Source organism: Salarias fasciatus, chromosome 17 (assembly GCF_902148845.1).
Source record: "Salarias fasciatus chromosome 17, fSalaFa1.1, whole genome shotgun sequence".
Classification (NCBI taxonomy): Eukaryota; Metazoa; Chordata; class Actinopteri; order Blenniiformes; family Blenniidae; genus Salarias; species Salarias fasciatus.
In genome coordinates, this window is record NC_043761.1 from 16,544,874 (window position 1) to 16,570,048 (window position 25,175).

The 25,175-nt window shown below is 56.6% G+C and overlaps 2 protein-coding genes across 2 annotated transcripts in view; both read left to right on the forward strand.

Moving 5' to 3' along the window:
* LOC115404682 (formin-like protein 20) overlaps positions 1-8,506 on the forward strand; it is a 49,139-nt gene extending 40,633 nt beyond the window's left edge. The window contains 2 exon segments of the mRNA XM_030114084.1: positions 387-784; positions 8,467-8,506. Of these exon segments, the coding sequence (XP_029969944.1) occupies positions 387-784; positions 8,467-8,506 (438 nt within the window).
* The window catches only part of large1 (LARGE xylosyl- and glucuronyltransferase 1), a 31,733-nt gene continuing 6,923 nt past the window's right edge, over positions 366-25,175 (forward strand). Inside the window, exons 1-6 of the mRNA XM_030113266.1 lie at positions 366-784; positions 8,467-8,653; positions 13,892-14,187; positions 14,271-14,353; positions 14,509-14,632; positions 14,737-14,908. Of these exons, the coding sequence (XP_029969126.1) occupies positions 8,548-8,653; positions 13,892-14,187; positions 14,271-14,353; positions 14,509-14,632; positions 14,737-14,908 (781 nt within the window). The 5' untranslated portion in view covers positions 366-784; positions 8,467-8,547. The remainder of the gene's footprint in view (positions 785-8,466; positions 8,654-13,891; positions 14,188-14,270; positions 14,354-14,508; positions 14,633-14,736; positions 14,909-25,175) is intronic.

A 25,175-nucleotide genomic window follows, 5' to 3' on the forward strand; every position in this document is an offset into this window, starting at 1 on the left:
ATGAAGTGTGAAGATACAGCAGTTCTCTGGTTTGATGGACGCTTCATGGATTCAACTGATCTCAACCTTTATTTCACAAGTCGGAGAACTTCACTGAGGAAGAACCAGACTGAGAACCTCTACTGGACCAAGGAGGAAGACTGGAGAGTCTGGTCCTGGAGGATGGATGGATGGATGGATGGATGGATGGATGGATGGAGTTTCCCTGCTGAGGAGCACCAGGTCTCCTGTGCTGACTCCCCTCCAGTGATCCAGTCCTCCTTCCTCCTCCTCCTCCTCCTCCTCCTCCTCCCTCCATCCCTCCTCCGCCTCGCGCCCATTGGCCGCAGTCTGCTTTGTCAGGAACAGAGCTGCTGTGTTGAGGCCGAGGACTCAGACTCCTCCAGGACCAGCTCCGGGACCGGCTCCGAGACCGCTTCCAGGACCAGCTCCGGGCCGTGCCGGACTCGGGATTAACCGGCGGATTCCCCCGCGGAGCCGTGTGGAAGTGTTCGCGCCCGGCGCGTGCTGCTGGAGGCCGCGGCTCCGCGCCGCTGTCCCCGCCGCTGTCCCCGCCGCTGTCCCCGGCAGCCCGGGCTCGGATCCCGCCGCCCCGCAGCCCGCCGGGCGGCGGAGGCTCCGGGCGGCGAGGCTCCGGGACTGGATGGCCGCAGCCCGCGCAGGAGCGCCGGGTCTCGCGTTCCGCAGCGGACCGCGTGGAGCGGAGCGGAGCGGCCGTCTCACCGCAGCCTGCAGCGGGCTGCCGGGCTCCGGAGCGCCGCGGCGCTGAAGCCGCCTGCAGCAGGTGAGTGCCGCCGCGTCCCGGCTCCGGTCCGGGCTGCGGTCCGGGCTCCCGGTTCTCGGCTGCCCGCTCCCCGGTCCGTGCTGCGTGGCGTTTTTCTCCGGTTCCGGCTCCGGGAAGCCTCGGCCGGGCCTGGACGGGATGGGAAGCTGCGGCTGCGGATCGAAGCGGTGAAACGTTAAATTCACTCAGTCATCAGCAGAAGTTCGGTTCAGAGAAGCTCCAGTCCGTCATTCACGCTGTCACCGACGCTTCTATTAATAGCTGCTGCGCAGGAACAAGTTTCCTGCTGGACTGCTGCGATGCTCAGGTCAGACCGGCTCCGAGGAGAGCGGCGGCCACAGCAGCGACAGTCATAATAATAATAATGATGATGATTATTAATGATAATAACATTGGTATTATCAGTAATAACGTCCCCCTCCTCTGCTGTCCACAGGCTGCAGTCAGCTGTGCTGCAAACATGTGGCTCATTTATCTGAAATCAACATTTACTGTGGAGGTTTCACCAGAGACGAGATGATGTCCCCTCCTGTCCCCCGTCCCCCTGTCCTCCTGTCCCCCTGTCCTCCTGCCCCCCTGTCCCCCTGTCCTCCTGTCCCCCTGTCCTCCTGTCCCCCTGTCCCCCTGTCCTCCTGTCCTCCTGTCCCCCTGTCCTCCTGCCCCCCTGTCCCCCTGTCCTCCTGCCCCCCTGTCCCCCTGTCCTCCTGTCCTCCTGTCCCCCTGTCCTCCTGTCCTCCTGTCCCCCTGTCCTCCTGCCCCCCTGTCCCCCTGTCCTCCTGTCCCCCTGTCCTCCTGCCCCCCTGTCCCCCTGTCCTCCTGTCCCCCTGTCCTCCTGTCCCCCTGTCCTCCTGCCCCCCTGTCCCCCTGTCCTCCTGTCCCCCTGTCCCCCTGTCCTCCTGCCCTCCTGCCCTCCTGTCCCCCTGTCCTCCTGTCCCCCGTTCCCCTGTCCTCCTGTCCCTCCTGTCCTCCTGCCCCCCTGTCCCCCTGTCCTCCTGTCCCCCTGTCCTCCTGCCCCCCTGTCCCCCTGTCCTCCTGTCCCGCTGTCCTCCTGTCCCCCTGTCCCCCTGTCCTCCTGTCCTCCTGCCCCCCTGTCCCCCTGTCCTCCTGTCCCGCTGTCCTCCTGTCCCCCTGTCCCCCTGTCCTCCTGTCCTCCTGTCCCCCTGTCCTCCTGCCCCCCTGTCCCCCTGTCCTCCTGTCCTCCTGTCCTCCTGTCCTCCTGTCCCCCTGTCCTCCTGTCCCCCTGTCCTCCTGCCCTCCTGTCCTCCTGTCCTCCTGTCCTCCTGTCCCCCTGTCCTCCTGTCCCCCTGTCCCCTCTGGATTATTTCAGTCTCTCCTGTTTCACCATTTATATTTCATGTCTTCATAATCTGATTGAGTCTGGTCCTAAAAGAGAGAGAGCACTGTGATTTCAAGACATCTGTTGCACGCAAACACGCACGCACACACACACACACACGCACGCACGCACACACGCACACGCAGTAGAGCATGTAAACCACACATGAATATTCATGAGCTTGCCTCAGATTGACTGATCAGCTGATCAGCTGTCTCTTATGAAGTGTGGATGAAAGTTTCTCACCAGAGTCTGTTTGGAAACAGTCTGCAGGAACTTTGTTTCCATTCCCCACATCAAACTCCGCGGCTTTTCAAAATAAAAGACATGAAGCGGTTGATCTCTAGTTGATCTCTAGTCGTGGAGAGTGTGAGATTCTGTCCCAGCAGTCCTCAGGAGACACTCCTCGCCTCTCTCAGCCCCTTTTCTGTCCATCAGCTCGGGTTGGGTCTGGAGGTTAGCGGTTAGCACTTAGCATTGTCCTGGATTCATCCTGGAGCTGCTTTCTCACAATAATGTGACTTAGGATGTGGTTTTCGGAGCCGGGGGGTGGGGGGTGGGGGGTTAAAAACACCCAGAATGCATCAGCTCCAGGAGAAGTTCAGAGGACATTCACCTGGATTTTACTGCAGATTCCATTAAATCTGGAGTCATTTTCCATCAGAGGCCTTTGATTTAGTGAGAATATCAACGTTTAGAGCAGGGGTGGGGAACCCTGGTCCTGGAGGGCCTCAAACCTGCATGTTTTCCATGTCTCCCTGCTTCAACACAGCTGATTGCAATGAGGCTCGTTATCTGGCTTTCTGCTGGACTTGGCCATGAATCTTGATTTGATTCAGGTGTGTTGAAGCAGGGAGACATGGAAAACATGCAGGTTTGCGGCCCTCCAGGACCAGGGTTCCCCACCCCTGGTTTAGACCATACTTGTAGTAATGCTGGTCCAGCTGGGCCTGCAGCTCCAGGAACGGGGTACGGGGTTCCCCTGCACCGGGAGCCGCCCTGAGCTCCAGCCGGGCCTGAGTCTGGCTGCTGGACCTTCAGGACCCCGTTCTAACGCCCTGTCACTGCTCAGTCTTTGTGTGTAAAACACGGCGTTTCAGACCCGGTTCAGTTCTCACGGTGACGGGTCCCTGATGTTCTGGTCTGCTGTCACTCAGCCTGCCTGCAGCAGCTGGTTCTGACTGGTTCTGACTGGTTCTGACTGGTTCTGGAGGCTCCTGCTTCAGATTAATGCTTCCAGGATTCAGACCAGCAAACTCTGAAGGTCTCAGATGTTCCGCCAGACGGCTCTTATCGGAGCGTCAGTCCGATTTACTCTGACCTGATGTGACGAACTCCGTCCATATGAGCTGGAGTGAGGGACTGGGAGGTCCAGGAGGTCCAGGAGGTCCAGGAGGTCCAGCAGCTCCAGACAGCGGGGCTGAAACCAGGACCGCGGCCTCAGGTGAGGAGACCAGGAGAGCGGGGAACGTGGCCTCAGAGGTCCCAGACCCGGTTCTCTGTTCCTCGCAGGGAGTCAGGGGTCTGGAGAAGCTTCTGGATCCGTCCGGCGGCTGTCAGCCCTGTGGACACGGTCCAGAATCAGCCCCGTCCAGAGATCGCTGGTTTCTTCCTGTTTCAGTCTGCAGGTTCTCCTTCTTTATGGGTTTTCCCCAGGATAGTCCTTCACTGGTTTGGTCTTTGTGGCCTCCTGGTCTGGACTCTCCTGGTCTGGACTCTCCTGGTCTGGACTGTCCTGGTCTGGACTGTCCTGGTCTGGACTCTCCTGGTCTGGACTCTCCTGGTCTGGACTCTCCTGGTCTGGACTCTCCTGGTCTGGACTGTCCTGGTCTGGGTTCTGGATGGCTCATTGCACTCTGGGAGGAGTTTCTCGATTCTGCAGTCCATGCTGGGAGAACTCTGCACTTTTAGCCGTTTAGGGCCGAATTCATCAGCAGTGTTTCCCATGCAGAGAACACACACACACACACACACACACACACACACACACACACACACACACACACACACACACACACACTGATAGGAGGACAGAGACGGTGTGAGACCACAGCGCCCGCTAGTGGCCTGGCCGGGTCCTGCGGTCCAGTGTGGTGGAGGACTGGGTGCGGGGACGGCTGCTGCTCGGCGGAGCTGCATGTTCTCCCTCAGCCAGTGGTCGCCTCGGTGATGGAGAGGGGCGTGTCCTGCAGCGCTGGTCTGGTCCGGCTGGCGGTCTGGGTTCTACCCGGACGGCGTCTGGTGAGGGTCTCCGGGGGGACGGCAGCGCTGCTCAGAATCTGGCTCCGCCCCTCCTGCAGAGTATCTGCTGGACAGCTGCCCTGCGGGGTCAGAGGTCACGCTGCCCTGCGGGGTCAGAGGTCATGCTGCTGGGATGAGCGATGCTGCCCCCAGAGCTTCCTCTGGTGAACTGCGGTGCCAGACGAGCGCCGAGCGGCCATGTTGGCTCCATCATGACGCCCTGACGCCGCGGACACGGCGGCGTTCTCCTGCGGTCGCAGGGCGAAGAGGAGTGGGCCCAGGAGCAGCCCTGTGGAACTCCAGCGCTCACTCTGGTGTCCTGGAGACAGTCTGTGGTCCGCTGCTGGACCCGGAGGACCCGGGTCAGGGTCAGGGTCAGGGTCAGGGTCAGGGTCAGGGTCCAGGTCTATTGGCTCCAGCAGTGAGGGAACCTTCACCAAGCAGATGGTGAACAGGTCTGTGATCTGCTGTCAGCTGCGAGCGTGCGAGCGTGCGTGCGTGCGAGCGTGCGTGCGTGCGTGCGAGCGTGCGAGCGTGCGAGTGTGCGTGCGTGCGTGCGAGTGTGCGTTTTAGTTTTCTGTTCTTCATAGACAAACATGTCCCGCCTGCTGAGACGTGACTGAAGCGAGTTAAGATTTGGACTGTGGTGAACCTCAGAGACCTGAACCCCCAGGAGGAGGACCGGCTCGGTTGTCCACAGATAGGATCTGCAGAGGGACAGCGAGGAGCCGGGTCTGCACCGCCCTGAGACGACGGAGTCCTGATCGACATGGGAGCAGAGGTCAAAGGTCACGTGACCCCGGTTACAGGACGGTTAAGGTGTCCTCTCTAGCGGATGCTGACCGGCTCCCGTCGGCACCGCTGGGCCCCGGTCCTCCTGAAACTGGCCCTGATCAGCTGCTCTGTTCTGGTTTTAAAGATGGAGGTCAGTCCTGTCAGTCCCTGTTCGGTCCAGACTAGGCTGGCTCTGCTGCTTGGTCCACGTGTTGCCTCCAGGACCCCCCCAGACCTCCCAGACCCCCCCAGACCCCCTGAGAGCTTCAGGCTCACAGTCCTCAGACAGACGGCAGAGCTGGACCGGCCCTGGAATATCCGTTTTAAACTTCATCATCCTCATCATCAGCTGTAAGGCTAAAGACGCAGCTCTACACCCAGATGTCCCCTCTGTCCTCCACCCGCCTGCGTCCCCGCAGGGTGGAGGCTGGACATGTCTGCAGGATCTGCCGGTCTCGCTGACCCTCCGGTCCCTCCGTCTCAGCTGAAGCAGCAGCTGAAGTTTGTGGTGAAACGGCGTCTGTGTGTTCTGGCTCCACAGAAGTTTCATGTTTCTGAAGCAACGTTTTGAAAATGGAAAAGTCAGAAACACTGAAAACAACTTGGTGTTGCAATTTTTGTTTGTATGAAAAGTGCTCCATAAATAAAGCTTGATCGATTGAAAACCGCTCAGTTCTCCTGTTGGTCCTCTAGTGAGTGCTGTCGGTTTTAGTAATGAGACCAGAGAACAATAAACATTAACTGGAGAACGCGGAGAACCGTCCATGCTTCTGCAGGAAGTTCCGCTGTAGGAGATGAGGCTCAGATATTCTCATGAATTCACTCATTTTTTGGATTAACTTTAATTTAAAGAGTTCGACTAATCAATTCCTCCTCGGTGAAAACGGGATAAAACGATTAACACGGTGATTCAGCTACACCTCCTCCACCTGGCTCTGATCAGAACCCCTCCCCCCAGCACCACCCTCCTCCGTCAGTACCTACTGGACCGTCCTCTGGACGTGGGACTAACCGCTGGACAGACTCCACCCAGGAGAGAGAGAGAGCTTCACATCATCTGCATAGCTGCTGACCAGCAGGTCCACTTCCTCTGCTTCAGGTGTTCCACATTCCCTTCACTCCCTCAGTGATTCTGATGTCTTTAGATGATATTAACCTCCAGCACAAGAAAATAAACCCTGAACATCATTAGACTCAGCAGAGTGTCTCTGAACGCCGCTCTAGACGTTCAGTGGAGACCCGTCTCTTTGGACCGGGTTGGTCCGGACCCGGCGGACCCGGACGGCTGCTGGAGGTCTGCTGCTCAGGAGGCGCCGTGATGGAGAGAACGTCCCTCCTCTCACCGCCTCAGCGGCCTGATGCTTCAGTCCTGCGCTTCTTCTTCTGGTTTCCTCCAGACTCATCATGAAAAACTGGTTAAACTGATGAAGACAGTGAGACGAGGTCTTCTTCTCATCGCTTCACCTGATTGGTCCGTTTGTTTGAGGAGCTGCTATAAGAATGGTTTCTGTTTATCTGCTGTAGAGCCGTCTGTGCTGAACATGTGCTTTGGTTTGATCTTACTTTTGGTGGTTTTCCATATGGAGTGACTGATTTTCCTCCGATTAGAGTTAAACTCTCGTCTTTGGACTCCTGGAAGCGATGGGAACACCTCCGCCTCCATCGGGTCCTCTGGATGAAGTACTGATGAGTGAAGCCTGTTTGTGTTTCTGCTCTGTTGTAAAAACGCCGTTTTCAGGTGTTTCCCTGCGTCTGCAGATCCTTCCTCCAGAGAACGGTTCAGTCAGGCGCTCTGCGTCCCCTCCGGCCTGTTTCCACCCATAAGCCACGGCGCTCGCGATCATGGCTCATCACTTACTGTCGACACGCAGCCGTTCTCTGCTGAGCCCTGGATGGAAAACTGCACTTTCTATTAACAGACTGTTGGTCTGTGAGGGAAGGCCTGGCGGCGGCGGCGGCGGCGGAGCTGGAGCTGTGTGATCATGGCCTGTTTTCATGATGAAAATCAGGGTATTGAGTTGGGCAGATTTTCCATTGTACTGGAAACTGAGTCAGATCTGGCAACCCTGAAGTGGCCGCTGACACGGAAAACGTTTCACACATCACGACAGAAAAATAGAACCACCGTCCCTGGACGCAGACAGCAGCGACATGCAGAGGAAAATGCTAAAAGTTTTGTCCTCTCAGCAGAGCCTCCTGGGACCAGGTCTACGGCTCATCAGTGGAAACGGCAGCAAATTACTCTGCTTTAGTGAAACTTTGATTTATTTTGCAAAGACGTTTAATGGAAATGCAGCTAGTGAGACAGAATGGGGAGACAGCCTGACACTCGTCTGCTGGACCTGGTCCTGGTCCTGCTGGTCCTGCTGGTCCTGCTGGTCCTGCTGGTCCTGCTGGTCCTGCTGGTCCTGCTGGTCCTGCTGGTCCTGCTGGTCCTGGTCTTGCTGGTCCTGGTCCTTCATGGTCTCCTCTGCTCTGCTCTCTCCTCTGATCAGCTCTTAAATGTGTTGACGCAGCATTTGCCTTGTAGATGAGCGAGTGCAGCAGCAGCTCATATCTCAGGGGTCAGAGGTCAAGCAGTCCACCAATCAGAGCTCTGCTGTCCCACCAGTTTGTCTCCCGTCTCCCGGTTTGACCCGTGTCTTCGGCCCGGCTGCAGGACTCTCTGATTGGTGGAACACTGGAGACTCTTCCTGCCGCCGCTGCGGCGTTTTGCCGGGCTGCACGGTGCTAATCGGCGTGGCGACTCGTGCACCTGCCAGCACGCTCGTGCACGTGCACGTGCGCCGGGCGCCAGCCGGGGTATTATGCTCCAGCCCCGGGCAGGCGCCGGCGGAGATTAAAAATCTATTGAGGCCAGGCGGGTAATTGGACCAACGTGGTTCTGGCGGGAAGAGGATTTGGACGGAGACCAGGTCATGAGGCTTCTGGGATCTGCAGCGCTGATCCAGACTCAGATTAGCTCATTAGTCCGGGTCATCAGGCCGGATCAGTGAGTCGGACCGGCCTCTGTGATTCTCATATGCTGGACTCCCTGGAGCTCGGCTGGAGGCAGAAGGGCTTCGTACTCGCACACGTCCTTCTGAACCGCCACTCCCTCTACAGTCTGTACTGCACCCGGGGGTCAGGGGTCAGGGGTCAGGTCAGGTGCTCCTCCCTGTGCTCTGGGACCCCCTGAGGAAACCACATCGTCTCCAGAAGGGGTCTTCAGGACGCTGTGTTCAAAGTGTGGCTGCGGTTCTGCCGGTCGCTCCGTCCCGGCTCGCTGCTGGGAGTGTCTCCAACGTCCTGGTGTGACGTGTCTCTGTCTCTGTCTGTCTCTGTCTCTCAGTGCCATGACTCCGCCTGGACGGCAGCTGCTCCCCACATAGAGGTCCCCCCACCTCTGTCTCCGCCCGCTTCGGCCCAGAGGATGCTGGGAATGTGTCGCGGGCGCAGGAAGTTCCTGGTGGCCTCGCTCGCCCTGCTCTTCATCCCGGCGCTCACCTGGCTCTACCTGTCGGTCGGGAGCTTTCAAGGTAAGACGTGTCTGACTCTACCGAACGCTCCCCACGTGGGTCACCGGTTCGATCTCCGGGCCGTACTGCAGCTCAGCAGGACCTTCCTGGAGATCCACCTGCTGCCTGGAATCCGGTTTTGTCCAGGGACTTGTTTCTGTGTTGAACCTTAGATTCTGACTTGACTGATCGTCTGCCACTTCCTTTTTTCTTTTATTGCTCAGGTTCTGGTTGCTGCTCTGCAGCTCTGCAGCTCTGTAGCTGTCCTGTTGCTCTGCAGCTCTGTAGCTCTGCAGCCTTTCTGTAGTTCTGTAGCTCTGTAGCTCTGCAGCTGTCCTGTTCTGTAGCTCTGCAGCTGTCCTGTTGCTCTGCAGCTGTTCTGTAGTTCTGTAGCTCTGCAGCTGTTCTGCTCTGTAGTTCTGCAGCTGTCCTGTTGCTCTGTAGTTCTGTAGCTCTGCAGCTCTGCAGCTCTGCAGCTGTCCTGTTGCTCTGCAGCTGCTCTGTTCAGCAGCTCTGTTCTGGCGTCGGACTCGCTGCTGGACGCTGACAGGAAGTCACTTCCTGCAGACTGCCCCGTCCGTCCTGCGTCTCCTGGAGGACGTTGAGGACTCTCTGAGGCCTGTCCACAGCTGATTGCTTCCTGCAGACAGTTCAGTCCAGCAGCTCCTGGAGCCTTTAATGACTTTGACTGGCCGGACTGAAAGGCTGCTGTTGTGCCGTTATTAATTATGATTAAAATGACAATTTGGACTGGAGGTCACAGTCGCTGGAGACTGTATGTGAATACGCTCCCATAATGCAACAGCCACCGCGTCTGGAAAGTAATTATTGGATTTGGCAGTGCAGTCGTGGAGCCGGGAGCGTGATAAGTCGTGAGAGGAGCCGGCTGGAGGCTGGAGGCGAGACGGGAACAGTGTGCCGCCACTTCCCTCTGCGGCGTCCGGCTGAGAATCCAGACCAGCCGATCCGGAGCCGGCGGTCCATGAGGACACGGAGATTCTTCAGAGCTCAGATCCGTCCTGGGAGCTCCGGTAAATGTGTCGTGTTTCAGGAAATGAAGGGATGATTAAAGAGGAGCTGACAGAGCAGCAGCCTCCATCACAGCTCTAATCTTCCCATCAGTCCCAGAACCAGGAGGAAAGCGGGCCGGACCGGCTGGTTCTGGGTCCAGAGTCCACATCAGTCCAGAACAGTGAGACATCCCTGTGTCGGTCTGGTCAGGACTTCTTCCAGTGTCGATCCGGATCACAGGCGTCCGCAGCGCTCCCACATGTTTGCAGGAATAAACACACTTATCTGAGTTCAGTGAGGAATCTGACAGAGTTTCTTATCTCGTGGCTGCAGGAGACAAACGTTTTCACCGCCGCTCTGAGGGAACTCTGGGTAATGAACACCAGGACCGCCCTCAGGGACAACCGGCTCTTTAGTTTGGACTCTGATTCTCTTTATTTGATAAATTAGTTAAAACTCAGGAATTAATGTGGTGGAAAGTTGTTAAAATGACCCAGGGAGAAACAATGTGATGAGATGAAGATGGATTTTATTCATTTAGTCCATAAATCCTGGTCCTTCTCCATCATGCCAACTTACAGCTGGTAATTTGACACCTGCCTCATCATGGTCTGTGGAGAGAACGGCCTTTTATTAAAAAAAAAAAAAAAAAAAAATCACTTCCGGTCGACAGCAGGATTTCTCCGCCTCAGATCCTGAGCAGCTTCAGCCGCTCGTCACTCACATCTGCTGTCATGACGGCCGCCGTCCACTCGGGAGGTCAGAGGTCACAGAGCTGCTGCTGACCCCAGTTAGGAAAAACATTACTGTCAACTACAGCAGCTTGCTGCCTCACACATGACACCCGACCTGGACCAGCTGTGTTTTCAAGAGAGAGCTGAATGAGCAGAGGTCAGAGGTCAGAGCAGTGTCTGATGGGTAATGGGAGGAGAGAGTTCCAGAGGGTTCCAGAGGGTTCCAGAGGGTGGAGCAGCAGGGGGAAAGCTCTACCAGGAGGGCGGGGGGTTGAGGTACCGGGGGCTTCCTGGTCTTCATCACAGCTTTTAGCCTGGACCGAGTTCCTGGTTGTGACCCAGACTGGATCAGAAGAACAGGAATGGCCGCCTGGTTCCCTGCTGGTTGCAGCTGGTTTCAGCTGGTTGTCTCCTGGTTCCCTGCTGGTCCCCCCCCCCACACACACACACACACACACACACACACTGAGGCTGCAGGGTATCCGTTCTGGACGGGATTCAGACCAGGAGACGTTCAGCAGCTCAGATTTCTCAGGCCTGACTCCTGCTTCTGTTTCAGTCTGTCTCTGATCCCATCAGTCCTTCTCGTCCCAGTCCTCCTGGACCCAGTCCTCCTGGACCCAGTCCTCCTGGACCCAGTCCTCCTGGACCCAGTCCTCCTGGACCCAGTCCTCCTGGACCCAGTCCCATGTCTGAAGCTGAAGCTCAGCAGAGTGTGAGGCAGAGTGTGAGGCAGAGTGTGAGGCAGAGTGTGAGGCGGAGTGTGAGGCGGAGTGTGAGGCGGAGTGTGAGGCGGAGTGTGAGGCCGAGTGTGAGGCCGAGTGTGAGGCCGAGTGTGAGGCCGAGTGTGAGGCCGAGTGTGAGGCCGAGTGTGAGGCGGAGTGTGAGGCGGAGTGTGAGGCAGAGTGTGAGGCGGACCAGCTGACAGTCTGAGGTCTGGGACTGATTCGGCTCCTCGTCAGCAGGAAGAGACGCTCAGCTGGAGCCTCCACCCTCCAGTCGCAGCTCAGGAAAAGAGACGGACGGTTTGTCGCCATTTCTCGCCGTTTCCAGGTGTTTCAGCCTGAAGCTAGAGCCATATGAAATCCGTGTTCACGGAATCGCGGACGGAATCGCGGAAATGACCAATAAAAACGGAATTGGAATAAAACGCGGAATATTGCGGAATTCGTCCTAATCTGGTCCGAAATTCAGTTTTCGGGAGAAAATGGAACCTTATAGTGCAAAGCAAACATGCCGGGGGGACCGCCCGAGCTGCTGCAACGTGTACGTCACTTCCACAGCGCTGCTAACATGCTAAAGCTGCGTTCACACCGCCAAATGCTTTCCGCGATTTTGCGTCAAAATACAATTGAAAACAAACGTGAACGCGCGTTCCAGCCGCGACGAGACGCGACGCAACAACACCATGTCCAAGCCAGCTGCTCCCTCCCCTCTCACACATTCAAAAAAGTTATGAAACTCCACGCTAAGCGCTAAATACAGAGCAGAACAGTACACGGACTTTTATGCCTCAGGGGAAAAGCTTTTTTGTAAACACTGTCAACGTACCGTGGACTGGACTCACAAAGACGCATGCGACTAATTGAAAAGTATTTCTTTGTTGCAGGACTTTAAACATTAAATGGACTGTTATATCCTATTAAATTGTGGACATTTATTCATTTCCACTTACCAGACACCTTTTTTTAATGGTAAAAATGAGCATAAAAAACAAAATACCAAATTCAGAAATATTAAAACGGAAAAAACGGAATTTGGGAAAAAATAAAACGGATTTCATATACCTCTACCTGAAGCGTCTGTATTCTGGTGTTTTATCGCAGCCTGACGCTCACTGGAAAGGAGACGGTCAGACTGAACGTAGAGTCGGAGCGGAGGTGTGTTTCCTCCTGGAGCTGGACCGTCTTGTTGGGAAACATCAGGCCTCGTTTCTTCATGTGGTCCTGCTGAACGGCCTGAAGCCCAGCAGAGCGCCGGCTCCTCTCAAACCGGGCGGTCCTGTTCGTGGGTCACTAAAGAGAAGCTGTGTCCCTTAATGCCTCAGAACCGGGGTGTCAAACCTGTGGCCCACGGACCAAAACAGGCCACAGCAGGCCTGCGAGATGGCCTGACACAAGTAATAAGGAAACTGCACCTGTCATGTTTTAACCCTGGAATCTAGGAACGCACCGATACTGGTGCTGATATCCAGTCCAGTACCTGGTCCAGTACCTGGTCCAGTACCTGGTCCAGTACCTGGTCCAGTACATGGTCCAGTACCTGGTCCAGTACCTGGTCCAGTACATGACCAGGGGATGTTTCTGTAGTTGGACTCAGGTTCTCATCGTCTGTCTCTGGTCGTCTGGTTCTGACTGGTTCTGGCAGCTGATGTTTGGGTCCTGGCGGTCCTCTCCAGCTTCTCTGCCTGCTGTTGAGGACGGATCGGTGCCGAGTCCAACAGGAGGACTCAGATGTGAACGAAACGCTGACGGGAAAATGAGATTATTAACAGATTAATAACATTACAGACGGTCATCAACAGATTAACAGATTATTAAGAGATGATTAAGTGATTATTAACAGCTGGGAACAGCTGGGCGTGCTGCGGCTCAGTGCATCCCGGATGCTGAACTGTCCCTCCACTCGCCGCCACCGCCGTCGGATTATTTCCGGTCTGTTCATCATCAGAACTCCTGGAGCGTCCCGGCTGGCTGCTTTCAGGATGACAGACGAACCGTCCTGGAAAACCTTTTATTTATGAGAACCAGGATCAATAACGTGACGTGAGCTGAGACGCTGTGTTTTAGGACTCAAACCCTCAGTCGAGCCTGGCTCTAAAGACCTCAGGACTCGCTGTAGATTTGATTCAGATTAAAAAATCATTTTTCTGGGACCAGAATCTCCTCCCTTCAGAGAGAAAGTTTAATTCCAGCTTCCTGTTGCCTCTTATGGATGTTTTATTCTTCCTTTAGTGTCTAACGCTCCCTCCTGCCTTCATCTGGGTTTATTGCTCCTGTTTTAAAGCTTTAAATGACTTTCTGATATCATTTATTACTGTGAAGTCTCTCTCTGCTGAGAGTCTTCAGGTTTGGTGTGACTGTCTCTGTTTGCTGCAGTGGAAGTAGAGCTGACACTGACCTGACGCTGACGCTGACCTGACGCTGACACGCTGACGCTGACGCTGACGCTGACGCTGACGCTGACCTGACGCTGACGCTGACGCTGACGCTGACCTGACGCTGACGCTGACGCTGACGCTGACGCTGACCTGACGCTGACGCTGACGCTGACGCTGACCTGACGCTGACGCTGACGCTGACGCTGACGCTGACGCTGACGCTGACGCTGACGCTGACCTGACGCTGACGCTGACCTGACGCTGACCTGACGCTGACCTGACGCTGACGCTGGTGATTAGAGCTGGGCCGGGAAACAGTGAAGATATATCGAAACATAACTGGATATGAACTGTGCTTTAGCTGACAGCAGGAAGAGGTGCAGCTCCTGACGTTGACCTCCTGCCCCCCCACAGTGAAGCCCCTCCCCCTGTCTCCGCTGGAAGCCCAGTCCTCCACGCCTCCGGGCGGCGCCGGCGAGCGGCAGGCGCTGGAGCTGCGGGTGCGGGCGGTGGAGGAGGAGAACCGGGCGCTGCGCCGGGAGCTGAGCCGGCCCCCCAGGAGCCCGGCGGCCCGCCTCCCCGCCGCCGGTCGCCATGGAAACCACAGCCGCACCCACTCGGAGGAGGGGACGGGAGACAACGAGGGACAGAAGGCGGCGGCGGGAAATGGCTCCGACTGCGTCCAGCAGCCGGCCGTGGACAAGTGTGAGGTGAGACGGCGGGACGCTGGACGGGTCGTCCTCTGCTTCAGCCGTCCTGACCGTCCCTCTGTCTCCCTCTGTCTCGTCCTCAGACCATCCACGTGGCCATCGTGTGTGCCGGGTACAACGCCAGCCGGGACGTGGTGACGCTGGTCAAGTCCGTCCTCTTCCACAGGTACGCTCTCCGTCTTCCTGTCTCCGTCCGTCCCCCTGTCTCCTCCTGGAGGGTCTGTGGTCGGGACTCTCTGAGGAGGACGTTCATGTTGGAGTCTGACCGCCGGTGTGTGTGTGTGTGTGTGTGTGTGTGTGTGTGTGTGTGTGTGTGCGCAGGCGGAACCCGCTTCACTTCCACTTCATCACCGACGCCATCGCCCAGCAGATCCTGTCCTCGCTGTTCCACACCTGGATGGTCCCGGCGGTCCGGGTGGACTTCTACGACGCCGACGAGCTGAAGGTGAGGAGGGCGAGCGCCCCCGGTGGTCGCCGCTGGGACTGCCGACGCTCTCCGGGATCCGCCGGGATCCGCCGGCTCTAATGGAATCGTTCCGCTGCCTCCAGTCCGAAGTGTCGTGGATCCCGAACAAGCACTACTCGGGGATCTACGGGCTGATGAAGCTGGTGCTCACCAAGACGCTGCCCTCCGACCTGCACCGGGTCATCGTCCTGGACACCGACATCACCTTCGCCACCGACATCGCCGAGCTCTGGGCCGTCTTCCACAAGTTCAAAGGTAGCCCGGCTGTGTCTCTGCGTCGTCCAGCGTTTTCACCCGCTCAGGTCGCTCAGCCCTGACGGTGACCTCAGTGACCTCCCTGACCTCAGTCAGGGGTCACGACAAGCTTTCCCATTCAGGCCTTGTTTATAGGATGGCGTTTCCATGGAAACAGTAAATGTCTGCTGCCCTCTAGAGGTCAGATTCCACAAGGAGGGCGCCGCTGAAAATACGTTTTCAGAAAACGGCTCCGAAGGTGGAACTTTAGAAAACATTCTGAAACGAGGGAAAGCATGATGGAGGAGCTTCAACCAGAGCCACTACCAGTCCAGGTTCTCCTGGTCCTGGTCCCCGTCCAGGTTCCCCTGGTCCTGGTCCCAGTCCAGGTTCCCCTGGTCCTGGTCCCAGTCCAGGTTCCCCTGGTCCTGGTCCCAGTCCAGGTTCTCCTGGTCCTGGTCCCAGTCCAGGTTCCCCTGGTCCTGGTCCCAGTCCAGGTTCCCCTGGTCCTGGTCCCAGTCCAGCTTCTCCTGGTCCTGGTCCAAGTCCAGGTTCCCCTGGTCCTGGTCCCAGTCCAGGTTCCCCTGGTCCTGGTCCCAGTCCAGCTTCTCCTGGTCCTGGTCCCAGTCCAGGTTCCCCTGGTCCTGGTCCCAGTCCAGCTTCCCCTGGTCCTGGTCCCAGTCCAGCTTCTCCTGGTCCTGGTCCCAGTCCAGGTTCCCCTGGTCTTGGTCCCAGTCCAGGTTCCCCTGGTCCTGGTCCCAGTCCAGCTTCCCCTGGTCCTGGTCCCAGTCCAGCTTCTCCTGGTCCTGGTCCCAGTCCAGGTTCCCCTGGTCCTGGTCCCAGTCCAGGTTCCCCTGGTCCTGGTCCCAGTCCAGGTTCCCCTGGTCCTGGTCCCAGTCCAGGTTCCCCTGGTCCTGGTCCCAGTCCAGGTTCCCCTGGTCCTGGTCCCAGTCCTGGACGATGTTCTCCACCGTTCTCTCTACAGAAACCTGTCCTTGCAGTTGCTGACGGTTCTCTGCTGAGAAGCTCCTCCAGGTTTTCCTGGTGAACTGAATGCTGGGGTCAGAGGTCACCACGCCAACACTGAGCAGCTTTATGCCTCCAGTGTGAAGCTGCTGCTCAGACAGTTGGGGGGCGAGAGGATGGCTTTAAATGTAAACAGAAGAATCTTGATGATGATCTGGACTTTGGATCACTGAGAGACGGTGAGAGAGGAGTGAGAGAGGGGCGAGAGAGGGGTAGGAAGTGTGCAGACCGAGTGATGTTATTAATGTGGGAAGAGAGTGAGCTGTGGAGGACGACACCCAGACTCTACCCTGAGGGGAGGGGACACTGTGGAGCTGTCCACTGAGAGGGACAGCCTGGTAGATCTGGACACTGTGGAGCTGTCCACTGAGAGGGACAACCTGGTAGATCTGGACACTGTGGAGCTGTCCACTGAGAGGGACAGCCTGGTTGATCTGGACACTGTGGAGCTGTCCACTGAGAGGGACAGCCTGGTAGATCTGGACACTGTGGAGCTGTCCACTGAGAGGGACAGCCTGGTTGATCTGGACACTGTGGAGCTGTCCACTGTGAGGGACAGCCTGGTAGATCTGGACACTGTGGAGCCGTCCACTGAGAGGGACAGCCTGGTAGATCTGGACACTGTGGAGCTGTCCACTGAGAGGGACAGCCTGGTAGATCTGGACACTGTGGAGCTGTCCACTGAGAGGGACAGCCTGGTAGATCTGGACACTGTGGAGCCGTCCACTGTGAGGGACAGCCTGGTAGATCTGGACACTGTGGAGCTGTCCACTGTGAGGGACAGCCTGGTAGATCTGGACACTGAGGACTTGGTGCCAAGAAGAAGGGGAAGTTCTGTTTTATCACTGTTTAGTTTCAGGAAGTTTGAGGTGAATTAAGATTTGATTTCAGAGATGCAGAGGGTGAGAGAGGAGGGGGGAGAGTGGAGTCAGGCTTAGAGAGAGAGAGCTGGGTGTCTCCGAGTAGCAGTGAAAGTTAATACCATGTTTACAGAAAATGTTGCCGAGGGGAAGGAGGTAAATGACGAAGAGGAGGGGCCCCAGGACGGAGCCCTGGGGCACGCCAGGAGTGACGGGGAGGCTAAGAGGTGATGAGCTGAGAGCTCCAGTGAGGGAGGAGTGAAACCAGAGAAGGGGGGTGAGAGAGTCCACTGAGCAGGATGGAAGGAGAGACGGTGTGGAAGGACGCCTCAGATGGAGGAGGATGAGGATGGAGATCAAACCGTGGTCGGCTGCCATTAGAAGGTCGTCTGTGACCTTTAATAGAGCCGTTTCAGTGCTGTGGCGGGACGGAAACCGGACTGGAACTGTTCATAAAGACTGTCGAGCGATGTGTTTGAGGTCAGGTCCAGGTTTGCTCCTGAGGGTCATCTGACCTTTGACCCTGCCGTTACGGCGCTGAGACCTTTCCTGGTCTGGCTCCAGGTGGCTCCTGTGTTTTTGTTCTGTGTGGTCCTCCCTGTTTCTGAGCAGGATGTTGGCCGCCCAGACGCTGCTCCTCGGCGCCGTCTTTAAATCCGTTCAACAGCCTCTTTAACGCCGCGTGGTCCTCAGGTAGGGGGGCTCCGACCGACAGCTGCAGACTCCGAGCCACTGATCTTCCGTTCCAGACGCAGAACACGGAGAACGTTAGAGAACGTTACCCGACCTGTGAGGAGCGTCTGGAGCCCGCCTCCTCCCTGCAGACGTCATTTATTTCCCATCATCCATTGGAATTACTGCTGCAGTCGTCTGATTGGCTCTTTGTAGCTAATTGATATAATTCACTTTTTAATGTTGCGACAGTGTCTGACACAGTTTTGAAGTTGGACTTGACGTGATTTGAGTTCAGGGTCTAGAGGTAGACCCGGGCCGATCAGGGTCTAGAGGTAGACCCGGTCTGGTCAGGATCTAGAGGTAGACCTGGTCTGGTCAGGATCTAGAGGTAGACCCTTCCCATGCAGGGGGGGCGGCCGCAACCTCTGACCCCTGGGAGCAGGGGGGCTGCTCCGGGGGTCGGGTGGAGGTCAGGTGGAACTTTCAGAGTCTCCATGGAACTCTGACCAGCTGCTCCCCTCCAGCAGGCTGCAGAAGAGGTGAAGCCAGAAAATGTGTAGACCCTCAGAGTACTGACCCTCAGAGTACTGACCCTCAGAGTACTGACCGTCAGAGTAAATCAGAGTACTGACCCTCAGAGTACTGACCCTCAGAGTACTGACCGTCAGAGTAAATCAGAGTACTGACTCTCAGAGTACTGACTGTCAGAGTACTGACCCTCAGAGTACTGACCGTCAGAGTAAATCAGAGTACTGACCCTCAGAGTACTGACCCTCAGAGTACTGACCCTCAGAGTACTGACCCTCAGAGTACTGACCCTCAGAGTACTGACCCTCAGAGTACTGACCGTCAGAGTAAATCAGAGTACTGACTCTCAGAGTACTGACTGTCAGAGTACTGACCCTCAGAGTACTGACCGTCAGAGTAAATCAGAGTACTGACCCTCAGAGTACTGGCCCTCAGAGTACTGACCCTCAGAGTACTGACCCTCAGAGTACTGACCCTCAGAGTACTGACCCTCAGAGTTTAATGACTGGTTTTCATCTTTAACTATTTTTCCTGAAGAGGAAAACGTCACACTGGATTTTCTCTCTGGGTTTTAATGAGTCACGAAGTTTATTTTGAAGGTAATGGAGGTAATTGAATCCCCGCCTCAGAGCGAGAGCTCCTCACACTGGAGCGTTGGGATGCTGATGGCGTCTGCGGTGCTGACGGTGAGGAGGGGTTGATCCTCAGACTGACTGACGCTGTGCAGGTGTAGCTGCTGCTGACAGGAAGTTATAAAACCCTGTTCTGCTGAGGATGAAAGGCGGCGCTGCTGGTTCTGCGGCCGTCTGCAGTCGGCCGTCCCTCGCTGCAGCGTCACACTGGGATCTGACTGTTAACATCTGCGTCTCAGAGCCGTCCACGCCGTGACAGCGTCTGCAGCAGAAGCCGTTGTCGGAACTTTGCTGTCCTTGTTTATGTCGTTCCTTATCCAGCGCTCGCCGCCGGATGGGTGCGGTGATCTGGAGACGGACGGAGCGGCGGTCCGGGCCGGGGGACGCGTATCAGCGAGCCGAGACGTAGCTGGAAGTCTTTGTGATTGACACGAGCAGTGATTGTCCGTCTCCGGCGCCATGGAGACTCACCACGAAGCCGCTGAGCCAGAACGACAGGCGTGCACGAGGGCGGGGCTTTAGCCGGCGGCCCGGCGCTCCACCGAGCGCCAGCTGTTCCCCACAGCTGTCCGACTGCCGGACGGACGCGTTAAATATAGCTCTGGACCCGCACCGCTCCGCACACCGCCTCAGGCTGGAGGAGGATCTGCTTCCTGTCAAACCACCACAGGAACCTGAACACATCCTTGTGACTGTGAGGGAGGGGAAGAGTAGGGGATTCTCCATGCCGGACCTGAATGCAGCGTTGCAGACGGAGACCGTCATGACGTCAGGAGCTAACAACAACAGAGCGCGGCTCCGCTTTTCAAAATAAGACGCAGATCTGCTGGCTGCTGCTGGAGCAGGCTGGGCAGTGCAGAGTTTAAGCAGCTTCAGGTCTACGGCCACAGCTGCTGCTTTGGAACCGTTAGCACGCCACCATCCGTTAGCACGCCACCATCCGTTAGCACGCCACCATCCGTTAGCACGCGAGCCTCTGCTAACACGCTAGCATACCCTAGCTGCTGCAGCCTGCAACAAATTAACATTTACCACACAAACACACAAAGTAATGAAAGTGGTGCCACTGAGTACCGGTACGGGGATCTGGTACTGAATCAGTTCACATGTAAACGGTACTTTACTTTCAGAATGGAACAAAATAAACAAATAAATCAAATCCTCGGTGCTCCTGGAGTCCAGTTCCTGTAATCCTGAAGATGTTATTGAGTGAAATGAAAAGTTGAGTGTAGTTTAAATGGGTTTGATCCGGAGGGTCCAGAAGGTCCTGCAGGTCTGGTCTGTTCTGGAGGGTCCAGAGACTCTAGAGGGTCATGAGGGTTCATACAGTCCAGAGGGTCCGGAGGATCCAGAGGGTCTACAGGATGTTGTCCAGAAGGTCCAGAAGGTCCACGAGGTCTGCTCTAGAGGGACCGGGAGGTCCAGAGGGTTTGTTCTAGAGGTTCTAGAAGTTCCAGGAGGTTCAGAGGATCCAGAGGGTCTAGAGGGTTTGGTGTCCAGGACCTGGCCTACTGGGTCCAGGAGGTCCAGAGCGTTTGTTGTAGACAGTTAAAATCAGTAAAAATCGTCATGAATTCCTGTCCGCTGGGGTCCGGCGGACCGATCCGCGGACGTCCGCGCAGCAGCCGGAATTTGTGACCGCGTTGCCAGGTGGCGCCGGTATGCTCATGCGCCAGAGCGCCACAGCAAACAAACCATGACGGTAAAAGTGACGGCGGACGGAGCTGCAGAGGGGTGGCTCCACAGAGACGCCCAGAGAGCAGGAGAAGCTCTGCCGACAGAACTCAAAGCATCTGATCGCTCCGGCGGCGCCCCGCCATTCAGAAACAGGAAAAAAGGTGAAATAAACTCTGCAGTAGGTTATCATTAAGTATCAATGCACAGTATGTGCTTCATTTTCTCTAAATAATCTGTAATAAAGGAGCAGATAAACCGTCTGCAGCTGGAAAAGCTTCTCCAGGATCCGTGGATCAGTGGCCTGCATGGAACGCTCAGCCTAGCCCAGAATGCATCCTGGGAGAAAGCTCATGCTCATCGGTGGAGCGGAGGCTCCAAAGTGGACGCGGACGTTGGAAGCATGGACGAGCCTTTAGAGGGTCATGAGGGTCCATACAGTCCAGAGGGTCCAGACGGTCTACAGGGTCCAGAGGGTCCGGAGTGTTTCGTCTATAGGGTGTAGAGGACCTGGTGGCTGGATGGAGGAGTCTTTGAGCCTGGATGTGGTTCCTCTCAGGGATCTGGACTCACGGTCCTGTTCGTGAGTCGAGATGTTGGTTTGAGTTTCTCATGTGTTTTGTGTCTTTGGAGTCTTGAAAACATGCAGCTCAGAAAACCACCTTGGTCTCCTGGAGACCGGATGGTGTCAGACAGGTCTAGATTGTTAAAACTGTATTGGCTGAAGACACTGACTAGCATGTAGCTAGCATGTAGCTAGCATGTAGCTAGCATGTAGCTAGCAGCTCTGTCTGCAGGACAGAACGACGCTCCTGAACCTGCCGGCTTCTTCTTTAACATGCTGAACCATCCGTCTTCACGACACCACCGGTCGCCGTGACGACGCTCTACAGTCTCACTGCTCCTCCGTTCCCGACCGACTGTAGCGGCTGCAGAGCCTTGGCTGCGGACCCGGCAGCCGGCTGTCCTTGAATTAGGATCACTTAAGAGAATTGCAGTTTTTCTAAGTGGATGAAACGTCATCTTTCCCCGATTCAGCAGTTCAGACTCCAGACGACCGCCGTGCTTTTTAGCTGATGACTCGCCGCTCAAGGACAGCGGGGCATCACAGGACCGCCGCCTGGAACTCCCCTTCACCAGGGGGCTGCCCACGTTTCCCAAGTTAAAAAAAACAGACACAAACTGGACTAAAGGGTTTTTGTGTTTAGAGTTCAGTTTTTATTGATTACAGAATGAAGAACAGAAGTTCTGGCAGCAGTAGTTCTCAAATCAGGAAGGAATGAAGAGAGAAGTGTTTCTGACTGTTACTCTGAAACAAGAACCAGTGGCATGCTGGGAAGACGCGCCTCCCTGGCCTGGCCGTGCTGAGAGCTTTGATTCACCCTGAGACCGATGAGTGTCTGCTCGGCTCTTCGTCTGTCTCCATACTGTCCCGTCAGGACTGTGTTTCGCGCTCTGTCCTGATGTCCTGATGTCCTGATGCGGATGTGCCTCCAGCTCTGTGAGGCTGAAGTTAGTCAGAGTATCCAGACGTGGTCTAGACTCTGGTGGTTTCAGTCCACAGCGGGTGTCTGGTCGTTCTGAGAGGCAGTAAGAGGCCTTGTGAGGCGAGGCCGGGTTGAACGTCAGGAGAGACTCTCCGAGGCCACAGGAAGGATCCAGATCACCTGAGGTGGACTGCTGGGTCCAGCTCCAGATCCAGATCCAGATCCAGATCCACTCTGAACCGATCTGCTCGGCTCTGACATCAGGAAACCATGAGAAGCGTCTTTTCCTCCAGTGGCGACTCGCTGCTGCAGAACGCTGCTGAGAGGCTTTCTCTGCTGACCTGAACAGATCTAGATCTGGAGTAGTCCTGTCTGGTCCCTCTCATCTCAGCACCTGCAGCCTTCCTCCAGCAACGAGCCATCGCTCATTAGATCCAGTCATGTCTCCTTCCTCTTCCTATATCACAGTCCTCCAGAGCTAAAGCTAATCTCTGCTGCTCCCACTGATCCACTCTTCCTCCCCAGTCTTCACCCGGTCCTCTGATTTATTGTGTTTAACAGGTGGCAGAGTTGAGAACCGGTTCTCATTTCCAATCTGGACAATTGACACTGTCTCATCACCTCTGAGCTGCTCTGCGATGACCTCCACCCAGAAACTCCGTCCCCGAAGGGCCGATCTGACGGGTGGAGGCGTGGCTGAGGCCTGGCCTGTGGTTCCTCTCCAGTGTGGTCTCTGTGGTTCCGTTGAGTCGTCAGTCGGTCCTGGTTCTTGATGGCTGTCGTCTGATTCAGCCGACGGTTCAGGTGATCCATGCTCCTGTGGCAGACGCTCAGCTGCGAGCAGACCTATCGGCTTCTAGAGCGCTGACTCAGCAGGAACACCTTGGTCTGGTTCCTCGGTCTGGTCTCCTGGTCCCTCAGTCTGGTCTCCTGTTCTGGTCTCCTGGTCTGGTCTCCTGGTCCTTCAGTCTGGTCTCCTGTTCTGGTCTCCTGGTCTGGTCTCCTGGTCCCTCAGTCTGGTCTCCTGGTCTGATCTCCTGATCTGGTCTCCTGGTCTGGTCTCCTGGTCTCATGCTGATCTGTCAGACCGTGATCCTGAATCAGCATCTGATCCTCAGAGGTTCTCTGTGGCGCAGAGCTCATCAGAACAGGACCTGATCCAGAACCGCTGAGCAGTGTGAAGAACCTGAGTCTGTTCTGGAGCTGGAGTCTGGCGGGGCCTCAGGGTTCTGTCGGAGTGAAGGGAGCAGGGTTTTGACGGGTCTTTCTGGGAGGTATTCTCTTTCTGCTGGAACAAAGCGGATCCGTATCGATCCGCCTTCCTTTTTCTCCCGCCGTCACGGCCGTCTGCCTCAGAGCCACGTCTGGCCCTTCCTGAGCGAGCGGCGGCGAGCGGCGGCGAGGCTGCACGCTGCGTTTTCTCTCCCTGAAAGTCTGGACTCCGCTCTGGTCAGGACGACGGCGGCCGTCCAGCTCCGGCCGCTGCTTCGTCTGGACGGTGAACTGAGGTGTTGAGGACGGAGGTTTAGAGACGACGTGAGGCCGCTCGGATCCATGGAAAACTCCAGAAAGCTCAATGAAACCAAAACCCCAAAAAAACTTTAGAGGCCGCTCGCTGCAGCCGGGTCACTGGAGGGCGCTGATCTGAGCATCTGGAGCTCCTGCTGGGTCTGGACCTCCTGCTGGGTCTGGAGCTCCTGCTGGGTCTGGACCTCCTGCTGGTTCTGGAGCTCCTGCTGGTTCTGGACCTCCTGCTGGTTCTAAAGCTCCTGCTGGTTCTGGAGCTCCTGCTGGTTCTGGACCTCCTGCTGGTTCTAAAGCTCCTGCTGGTTCTGGAGCTCCTGCTGGTTCTAAAGCTCCTGCTGGTTCTGGACCTCCTGCTGGTTCTGCAGCTCCTGCTGGTTCTGGAGCTCCTGCTGGTTCTGGAGCTCCTGCTGGTTCTGGACCTCCTGCTGGTTCTGGACCTCCTGCTGGTTCTGGAGCTCCTGCTGGTTCTGGAGCTCCTGCTGGTTCTGGACCTCCTGCTGGTTCTGGAGCTCCTGCTGGTTCTGGACCTCCTGCTGGTTTGGCTGCCTGGAGGGGGGCGGTGCTGTTTGGTCTTTGTGCAGAACCAGAGAAGACGGGGTCTCACCGGGTCTCCCGGCGGTCCGCTGTGGTCCGGTCTCAGGGGGGGACGGTGTGCTGGTGGTCTTCCTGGCCGCCTGCTGCAGGTCCCCCCTGCTCCATGAAGGCAGCAGCAACAAGCTGAATGTCAGAACTCCGGGTTTCTTCCTGCGTCTTGGTTTGAAAGTCTTTCCTGCTCCTGATCAGAACGTTCTCCTCGGTTCTCCGATCAGAAGTCTTCAGACCTTTCCCAGACCACTCAGCGACCCGCAGCCGGTCCCGGCCGGTCCCAGCTGGTTCTGGCTGGTAGCCACCAGGTGTGTTCTCGGGCTGAACCTGTCCTGACAGCTGATCCATCAGCCTGACAGTTTTACATTTTCCACTTGAAAGGAAGAAGAAATTCGCTGCTCACGATGCTTCAAACACTTTGCTACACAGATAAAACCCCGAGGCAGAACATGTGGCTCTGAGGTCCTGCTGTGAAGCCAGACCGCTGTGGTTTGGGTCGGTACAGACGGGGGTCGCAGGTCATCTGGACTCTGTGTGACTGATGGGTGTGTGGGTGACGGTCCAGCTGGTCTCAGAGGCCCGGAGCTCCTGTGGGCGTCGGGCGGCTCTGAGAGGAGGAGGTGAGCGTGAGGCTGAACTGCAGCAGGATTAGAACATCATGACGGGAATTATTCTCCCCGCGTCGCCGCTTTATTAGCATCAAATTCAATTAACCTTTAGAAACTTGAGCTGCTGCTGACCCCGGACTGAAGCGTCCCGTGAAGTCGCTGGAGCGGCGGCGGCAGCGGCGAGGAGGAGGAGGAAGAGGAGGAGGAGGAGGAGGAGGAGGAGGAGGAGGAGGAGGAGGAAGAGGAGGAGGAGGAGGAGGAGGAGGAGGAGGCGGGGTTTGGAGCTGTAGTCGTCTGCTCAGGCTTCTTTGTTTTGGATGCTTCCTCACGGCGCTGCTGCTCCAGTGAGCTCATTAATCTTCCTTCCAGCCTTCATTACAGCTGCTCTTCCTCCTCTTCCTCTTCCTCTTCCTCCTCCTCCTCGTCTTCTTCCTCCTCCTCCTCCTCCTCTCTTCCTCCTCCTCCTCCTCCTCCTCCTCCTCCTCTTCCTCCTCCTCCTCTCCTCTTCCTCCTCCTCTCCTCCTCCTCCTCCTCCTCCTCCTCCTCTTCCTCTTCCTCCTCCTCCTCCTCCTCCTCTTCCTCCTCCTCCTCTTCCTCCTCCTCCTCCTCCTCTTCCTCCTCCTCCTCTTCCTCCTCCTCTTCCTCCTCCTCCTCCTCCTCCTCTTCCTCCTCCTCCTCCTCCTCCT